This window comes from Filicampus tigris, chromosome 10 (assembly GCF_054856515.1).
Source record: "Filicampus tigris isolate MCC_2025a chromosome 10, RoL_Ftig_1.0, whole genome shotgun sequence".
Lineage (NCBI taxonomy): Eukaryota > Metazoa > Chordata > Actinopteri > Syngnathiformes > Syngnathidae > Filicampus > Filicampus tigris.
This window is the reverse complement of record NC_141226.1, coordinates 5,007,501-5,016,742: the sequence shown is the minus strand read 5'-3', so window position 1 is coordinate 5,016,742 and position 9,242 is coordinate 5,007,501. Positions and strand designations below refer to the sequence as shown.

Sequence of the window (9,242 nt, the reverse complement as noted above, 5' to 3'; positions counted from 1 at the left end):
ACCTTAAAGTTGGCGGAATTGTCTTAACAGACAAATGTACCAACAAACATATACGAGGTGTGTTTCAAAGTAAATTTAGGATCTTGCCCATGGGAAAATTTTGGGGGGATTCACAATTTGAAGATATCAACTGGACTAGAGCGTGTTTATGCCCCTTTAAATTCTGTATCTTGAATAAGTAAAATTCATTTAAGTATGTTACACAAAATTTAAATTCTGTATCTTGCATAAGTAAAATTCATTTAAAAAGACTTTATAGTGCGGAAATATAGAGTAAATGACGTGATAAGGGTGGACATTCGCACACTCCTGTGTTTATTGATTCACGGTTGAATCTGAGCTACCTGACTGTCCCACAGTGATGACGTCAGTCTCAAGGCGGAAGAGATGTTCGCGTCATCTCGCGTCATCTGACCCTGGTGTTCGTTAAAACGAAAGATGCGTGAACAGAGACAGGATTGTTCAGATCTACATTTGACACTGGAGAGCCCATGGTTACCTTCTTTGGGTTTTCCGCGCTCAAAAAGAGTCTAAAAAAAGGTAATGTCGATTCTAACAGAAGACACCATCGGAAAATCGGAATATTTAATCTGTGAAACCTTATTTAGCTCCAAACGACCAAACCTTTGACTGGAATAAGCGCTTGTCTATTTTTGACAGCACCGCATTGACAGTTTATTGATATATTATGGTATGTATTTGGCGGCTTCGCATGCATATCTGTAGTCCCTGTGTGACCAAGCCTATTGAAAGGCGATTTAAAGGTTCTGCGTCGGCCACAGTAGCCACGTCACGTTTCTTGTGAACGTTTGCTCGGTTTTCTCCGATCACTAAGTTAGAGCACCGATATTGGCAATTATGGCTCCGATGGGTATCCGCCTGTCTCCTTGCGGTGTGGCCGTCTTCTGCCTCCTGGCACTCGGGATCTTATACCACCTTTACGCCGGGGTAATTTCCAGCAGACTGGCGGCTTTCAGGTGAGTCTCTTATCCACCATTATAATACACGTAATACAAGTAGTTGTGGCTGGATGACCTCTCTCATTTTATCCTTGGATTAAGAAATCTGGATGGGGTGATTAGACTTCCGAGCTTCGCCATTGACAAGTGTACCATTTTGTTTCATTACAGGGACTGTATACACGTATACTCTACTCCTATATTTAATTATCTTTCGACCAAACCATTTCCATCCTTATGGGTGTGTCTTTTCCAGGATGTCAATTCCACTCCCAGCTTCTTGTAACACTTAGTGACACGAAGCAATTTTACACCCGAGTCGAGACACCTGGATTTGAGGATCTGACGATTAAGCGCCGTTCGGATACCTCAGCAATGTGTTAAAGACTGACAAAGTGCATCCAAATTGCCTAATTATTATTATGTTTAATTTTAACAAAATTATTCCAACATGACACCTTTTGTATGACTAGAGGAGCAGTGGTTTAAACCAAGGAAAGCATTTAATTATTTATTTTTTTATGGGGCGTGGGTGGTTCATCAGTTTTTCAAGTGCCCTATTAAATTAGTTGTTTTGTCTTTGCAGTCAAAGGAGGAATGTAAATCTGAGAGAACTTCTGGCTGTATCAGTGGAGGCTGCAGTCCTTGGAGGCAAAGAGGTTAAAAAAAAAGTGTGTTGGCTATGACAATGATAAGCATGATGGACATTTGTGTATTTTATTTCTTAGGTGAAGAAAGTGCGTGATGAAAACAGTCTGAAGGAGAAATCAAAAGGGAAGACAAAGGAGGGAGCCATTGAGCTTCTGACCATGGGGGACTTGCTCTCTCATAGAAAAATGTACAACCTTATTCAAAACACCTTCCCAGAGATCAAGGTATGCTTTTGTGCTTATTTACAATTGAAACTCTCGAAACTTGACTATTTATACAACACTTAAAAAGTCAATCAATCAAGTTGCAGAATTAATCATTAATTATTTGTATATTTGTATCAACAAAGGGAACCCGTCATAATTAGTCCGCTCAAACAGTTTTTCTCCTATATTTTTATTTTTTTGTCGACAGGACAGGTTACATATTTTTGGGCTTATTTTCAAATTGAGTGTTACTAACCATATTTTACTCTCTATGTGGGCCAGATGTATTTTTCTTTTCAAAGATAATCATTAAAAATTCAGTTACAGTTTTCTGACCTTGCATTGGAACTGGGTTATTGTGTTGAACAATAAGTAAAAAGGTGATTCTGCCAGGGATTGGTCTGTATTTAGACAATTTAAGAAATAAATGCCCTTATTTCTGTAAAAGGCTCAATCAGAATATTATTTGGGAAAGTGATCAAGTGTTTATCTGTCAAAAAATCCTCCAGGTTTTTCCTACTTTTTTTTTAAGAATCAGTCCAAGTTAATGATAGAAATGAGGTCTTAAATTGCTTTAACAATCACTAGCTGTCAACAGGAACTGCCCCTTTTCCTCACTGTATATGCTCTCAATTTTTTCTGGTGAACCTTTTAACCTACTGGGCGGAATTGTATTGAGTATTATTTAAAAAAATGGCTGTTGATTTTATTGTACATCCTCTTGCGATACTTTTTAATCTATCAATTGAAAATAAAAACAAAAAGCCTTCAGTTTGGAAGTGGCTTCGCTTTTGGCTTCTCTGCCCCTTCAACCTGGAACTTGTTGCAAGAGGACTGGACATGAACGGAACTTGTCCCATTGAATGTTTTGAAATCCAGACTGAGAGCACTTGAGACAGCCTGTTTAACCTGTAACTGTTTTATCTCATTTATGTTAATCAGAAAATCTCCATAGCAGCCTCCGAGGAAGTGCTCCACCTCAAATTTTGTCCGGATCAGTTGGAGCACATCCCAGACAGTGACATGGTTTGTGTTGTTTTGTTCCCCCAGGTGAACAGTGAAGAACATGACAGCATGGTGGATAAGAATGCATTGTGGAGTCGGGACATTCCAGCAGACATACTAGAAAAGATCGAGGGACACAAAGAAGTCCCTGCTGAGAGCGTCACTGTGTGGATCGATCCTTTAGATGCCACGCAGGAATATACAGGTTCAGTACCTTCATGGTTTAGAGCATTAATTCTCAAATTGGGGTCCCTGGATCATGCGAGGTATAAAACATCAAGCAAAGCCACAACCTTAGATCTCCTGATCGCTTCTTGATTACCGTATTTTGCGGACCACGAGGCACACCGTGGCGCAATATCAATAAAATATATAATAAATCTACTTTTTTTTTCAAATGCATGCATAAGACGCACCGGGGTATAAGGTGAATTATTTTTTGTGAAGCATTGCATGGTAAAAATAGTTTATTTCAATTGTTTCATATATGTATTTGATAGATTTAGAGCTATTTTGCAAGGTTCAGGCCGGACATGAAATATCGGGTAGCACTGCGTGTCTTGCTTGCCATTTGTTCGCCACACAACTACATGGGATATATTTCGATTGGAGGAAGAGATCCTCTGACAGATTAAAAAAAAAAGAAAAGAAGTTTGAATTTAAAAAAAAATTCTGGATGTTCTATTTTCCCAGATACTATCGCAATACACTAAACTATCGGTGTTGTTTTGGTTTTATTTCTGTGTTTTCACCACTGATTTCATTATGATGTTATCGCAAAAATGATTGAAGTACAGTACATCCTTTTAAAGTGCATTAAAGTAAATTTTTGAATAAATTGAGAGTAAACAAGATCATTATTTCCATAGTATCCATACATTTTTTGTTTTTATTTGCTGATTAACTGTCAGACTTTTGTAATGAAAAGCTCATCTTAGGTTGAGTCTAATCACAAGGTGAGAATTAAAGGATTTTAAGTGTGCCTTACGGTCCAAAATATGTTATACTTATATATGTTAGGAAATGAAGCAGCACTTGGATCCAGAGTAACTTTGCAGAGAAAGTACTGTACAATTATGTTAATCTCTAATGTGTACTTAAGAAACGCATGGTGATAAGTGCAAAAAATTGTAGCTTGCAAAAAAATACATTGTTTCTTCTTTTGCTGTACATCTTTTTTTGAAAATAGTAATTCTTCTGGTTGATATCCTAGTGTGACTTTTAATATCCACCATCTTATTATCTGTTTTTTTCCTCACTTCCTAGAGACCTTGGTCAAGTATGTGACAACTATGGTATGCGTGGCTGTTAATGGGAAACCAGTCATTGGTGTCATACACCAGCCGTTCACTGGCTTCACTGGTAAGTGTGTAGTAGTGGTGGGCGATATGGCAAAAATATCATATCCCGATTTAAAAAAAAAAATAAAATCACGATCATGATTTTATCATGATTCTTTTTTTTACATCGGTCTTTTTGTGGGCTAATTTGCTAATTTTTGACCATTTTCCTCATGTTAAACATATAGAACACATTTAAATTGTATATGAAACTCTAAAAGGAAAAAAAATACATTTTAAGCTTTCTGAACAGATTTTAATTTGAATAGTGACAATTTTTATCAAAATGTGCAGTGACTGTAAACAAAAGGTAACGTTACAAGAACAACAAACAAAACACAGCTCTTAACGCGGATCTCGTACTTTGAAAAGTCTTTTAAACCCCCCTTTCCACTGTTTTAATGGGAATCATGTCTTCATCAAAGTAATAAGTCACTGCCTCAGTTACGTCTTTACACCGCTTGCTTGTTTTTTTTCATATGGAATGACCTTGTTAAATGACTTTGTTACCGCGGGTTGTGTTAGCTTGGAGTTAGCGGCTGCCTCTGGCTACCATGTCTGATCTCCGTTTGCTTTGGCTGTCGCGTAGTTTTTTGGGTACTGTCTCTGTCTCCGCAAGTGATTGTTTGTTGTGTTCCATCTGACGTCCGAACCGAGTCCTTGCAAACTTTGCAAATAACTGGTTTGCACTTTCTCCTTCGAGGAAAAGCCAAACCAAATCGACATTGTGGAGGTGGAGTTTCTTTTCGGGACCAACTCTGCTTCGTGGTGACTTTCCGCTATAGCTTGCCGCTATACAAACAAACAGGGAGGCGGGAAGTGTCACACACGTTGCACTGTGCATACTGTGATTGGTTGGTCGGGTATGCGTCAGCGACTTTGAGCCGCCATAGAGCTAAACTGTATAGAATGTGCCCTGTAGACGACCAAACGATCTTTCGGCTTTATGAGCTCGTCAACATGTTAAACCCCTTAACGATCTAATATGGTCATATCGCCCACCCCTAGTGTGTAGTATAAACTACTCAGCCTATCACAGTTGACTTTAGCAGGAGGTGGGGTACAGCCAGAGTTGAGTAGAGTAGCAAAAATCTGTACTCAAGTAAGAGTACTGTTACTTTATAATAATATAATCCAAGTAAAAGTAAAAAGTAATCCTACAAATAATTAGCGGTACTTATAACAGTAAATATTCAGTGAAAGTTAGAGTATTTGGTGAGTTACTTGTGGATTATTTATTTATTGAAACAGAGCATGAATATCACATAAAAACAATAAATAAAATGGGAATATTAAAATGTAAATATTGACCAACAACATCTCTGTAGAGTGGACCACCTCTATTCATGTTGGTTAGAGACTGGGCCGGTCCACGAATCCGGCTCGTACTGACACTGTGTCATCACAATGTCATCATCCACCATTCTGGAGGCCACAGCCAATGTAAACAAAAGCTTACCGGAGGCTATTGTAAAGGCTGTGTATTTGTCACATTTCTTTGCAAGTCAAAAACGTTTTAAAATGAAAGAAACTGCTGGGATGTTCCAAGGACAAGCTAGAAAGCGAAGCTAGAGACAGGTACCTTGCAAAAATACAATTAAAGGTTTCGTTCCCACATGTTTTGAAAAAGTCTTAAAAGCATTTCATTTATGAATTTGGAAATAATACCTTAAAAAATGTTGACTTCTGATATCTGGGTCTATTTTACGGAATAGGATGTGTTTCATTGTCCCATTGTTTTTTTTTATTTCTGTCTCATCTCTCTCACAGCATGGGCGCTTGTGAATCAGGGATCCAATATGACTCCTCGCTCATCCTATAGTGTTAGCCCTCCTAAAGTAATTGTCTCCCGTTCTCACTCGGGGAAGGTTAGAAGCTTCATTCACGATGCTTTTGGAAACAGCACCACAATTATAGAAGCAGGAGGAGCAGGTGAGTAAGATGGTATTTTATATTTATGTTGGCGTCAATTATGAAATATTTATACAACAGACCCAAAACAGAATCTCTTTTGTTTTTCTTTTTTTTTATATGCCAGGCAGGCCATGTACAAAATTAAACTGGACATACAGTGCATCTGGAAAGTATTCAGAGCTTCACTTTAAATGTTACAGCCCTTTGCCAGAATGAAATTTACATTTTTTTTTTTTTTTAATGTAAAATTCTGCACGCAACACCCTTAATGGCAGCATGACAAAAAGTTTTGTTTAGTTTTGCTCATTTATCAAACTAATTACAAAATCATAGGGCTTCCAGGATTAATCGACTAGTCCAGTGTTTTGCAAACTTTTTTGAGTCAAGGCATATTTATTTCATTGAAACATATCCCGCGGCACACCACCAGCTGAAATTGTGAAAAAATCTTATTTTAACAATATAAGCGTTATATTGTTTATGTAATCATTTTTTAACATTGAAAAATTACGTTATATTATAACGTCTTGAATAGGAATTAAATAAACTCAAAGAAAAAAGTATTTTATAATGTTTTATATTGATATTTACTCAGTGTGAAACATGGGCCTGTTTGAATAAACGGGTTACTAATTCGCTTGTCTCTAAACAAAGACAATTAGCTAACCTGCTGCTGCTACCTGCTGGTAAAGAAGAGTACTACAATGTAGTAAAGACACGATCACGCTGCCAGGGACTAGACCGCACAGGCACACAAATTAGATAATTTCCCGCGGCACACCTGACAATATCTCGGCACACAGTTTGACTAGTCACTAGTCACAACGTCGATGATCAAAATCTTAGACAATTCATTTAATAGTCGACCAGTACCATCCATCCATCCATTTTCCGAACCGCCTACCCTCAATAGGATTGCGGGCACACTGAATCACTCACATTCACACTTATGGACAATTTAGAGTGTTCAATCAACCTATCATGCGTGTTTTTGGAATGTGGGAGGAAACCGTTAGTACCCGAAGAAAACTCATGCAGGCACATGTATGCATTTATTTGGTGCTTTGGTTTTCTCTCGAAACTGCAAGCTATAAAACAGGCTTGTCTGTGTTGCACATGCGCAGTATTGGTAATCTGGGTCATCTGCGACGTAAACAGAAGCATCGTGGGTAATGTAGTGTCATGGCTAACCCGCGGTAGGTACCGAGTCTGAAAGTTTGGGCGCATTTCACCCAAAATACTTAATGTGATCATGGCAGTACGGCGTTGATGAAGGACCGTCTAAACAGGAGGCATGTTGTGGCTGATTCACACTAACTCTGTTGGGAGTGTTTCTGGTGGCGCGTTTCAATTGGAGTCAATGTAGTTCGCGCGGTTGCGTGTGGGGCAGCACGGTTGATGTGTTTGGAGTGGTGGGACGCGGAGCGAATCACCAAAAACCCGCCCATTCGCCCCATTCGTGAGGTAGAAAATAACAGAACTTTTTTGCCTTTTCGCCTCGCGGCAGCCAATCAGCATCGGGCATACTACCTCACACAGCGTCCTGTTCACTCTGACCTTTTACTTTTTTTTTTTTTACAGTTCTTGAACTTTACCAAGGCAGCAATATGTTAGCATTAGCATAGTGTGTCAGCCACTTGATTGCGATATTGAAAATTGGTGTCATCGTCTACCATGCGAAGCCCCTCAACTCTCCGCTCAGCACAAATGAGCGGCTGCAGCATTCAAGTTTCAAATTTCCCGCGGTCAATCGCGAGCGAATGAGGCGAAGCGGAACACGTCATCCGCGATTGGTGTAAACGTAGCAATAGGGACAGTCGTGTCTGGAAGTTAGGATTAGCACACACAGGTTACTGTGTGTGTTTGATGTAACGAAATGTCCAGTTTGGTACGCTAACATATTGCAGTGTGTACTGCTATGGATTTCGAAGGCATCAGTGATCTCGCACTCTACGACAACACGTAACAATGATTTTCCAAATCAGAAAATGTTATCTTATCATGTTGTGAGAGTTCTTCAGTGCCTTCGGACAAACTACAAACCAGCTGCCATGTGCCATTTACTAAGGAGTTATCGACCCCCTTGCATAATGCAGGGCAATCCATAACAATTGTGGATTGATACAGATATGCTTGACGTCCTGGAAGTTTTTTCTCTTTGCACAGAGGAATTCTGCAACACTTAGTGAATCATTTCTGCAAGTGCTCTATGATTGAGTCTGAGTGCCTCCCATTTAAATAACCATATCTGACACATACTTGTTCTTTGTGACATTGGTTAATGCATTAGTCTTTATCGGAGCCCTTCCTTAGGAAGATGGATAGATGGATGATAATAATAAAAGATAAAATGATTCATAGCGTTTTGAAAATTAAATATACAGTATTGGAGCGCAGTATTATATGAACCCCAATGAATTTGATTTTTGTGCTGCAACCTTGTTTGACTTTTCTCCCCTCAGGGTATAAGGTCCTGTCACTCTTGCAGATGCCTTCAGGGGATAAAGAGCCCATGGACCAAGCAGATGTTTACGTCCACATCACCATGATTAAGAAATGGGACATCTGTGCTGGTGCAGCACTACTCTCTGCACACGGTAATCTCTTTAACTATCAGTATATCTTTTCAAATTAATAATCGTAATGAAACAAATGAAATAATCGTTTTTTACCTTTATGTACCTTAATAAAGTATAACAATATTTAAATAGAATAAAACCTTTGAGTGTACCGGTACATACATTAATTGAACCAACATTTGAATATGAACATTATTTACTGTCCAAACGGACATTAAAACAACTTCATATTCAGTAAGATTTTAAACAATAAAACACAGCCTTCAGTGATGGATAAAGATTACATAATGCTAAAGTCATTTGTCACAGATTCGCATCCCTCTTTTTAACCTGGATTGTCATTGAAGCGTACAAATATAACAAAACATTCTGCCTTAACTTTGATAAATGTGTGCTACCACTAGTCTTTCAGCTTTGATTATGTTTCAGTTTACACACCTAAAGTCAGTATACTGTTTTTTTTATTCAATCCCACGTTCTTTGAAACTAGCCAACGAAAAAGCAAAATACACCGCTGCTCGTTTAATTCAGCTCATCACTCCATGAAGGCAGTCCATCTTCTGAAATAAATGTATCAATAATCCCAAC

General features: G+C 38.5%; 1 protein-coding gene across 1 annotated transcript in view; it reads left to right on the top strand.

Moving 5' to 3' along the window:
• The first annotated feature begins 356 nt into the window (after window positions 1-356).
• Window positions 357-9,242, top strand: part of bpnt2 (3'(2'), 5'-bisphosphate nucleotidase 2) — a 9,896-nt gene continuing 1,010 nt past the window's right edge. Inside the window, exons 1-8 of the mRNA XM_086043684.1 lie at window positions 357-540; window positions 836-977; window positions 1,546-1,618; window positions 1,688-1,834; window positions 2,867-3,026; window positions 4,088-4,183; window positions 5,932-6,093; window positions 8,538-8,672. Coding sequence (XP_085899810.1) covers window positions 492-540; window positions 836-977; window positions 1,546-1,618; window positions 1,688-1,834; window positions 2,867-3,026; window positions 4,088-4,183; window positions 5,932-6,093; window positions 8,538-8,672 — 964 coding nt within the window. The 5' untranslated portion in view covers window positions 357-491. The remainder of the gene's footprint in view (window positions 541-835; window positions 978-1,545; window positions 1,619-1,687; window positions 1,835-2,866; window positions 3,027-4,087; window positions 4,184-5,931; window positions 6,094-8,537; window positions 8,673-9,242) is intronic.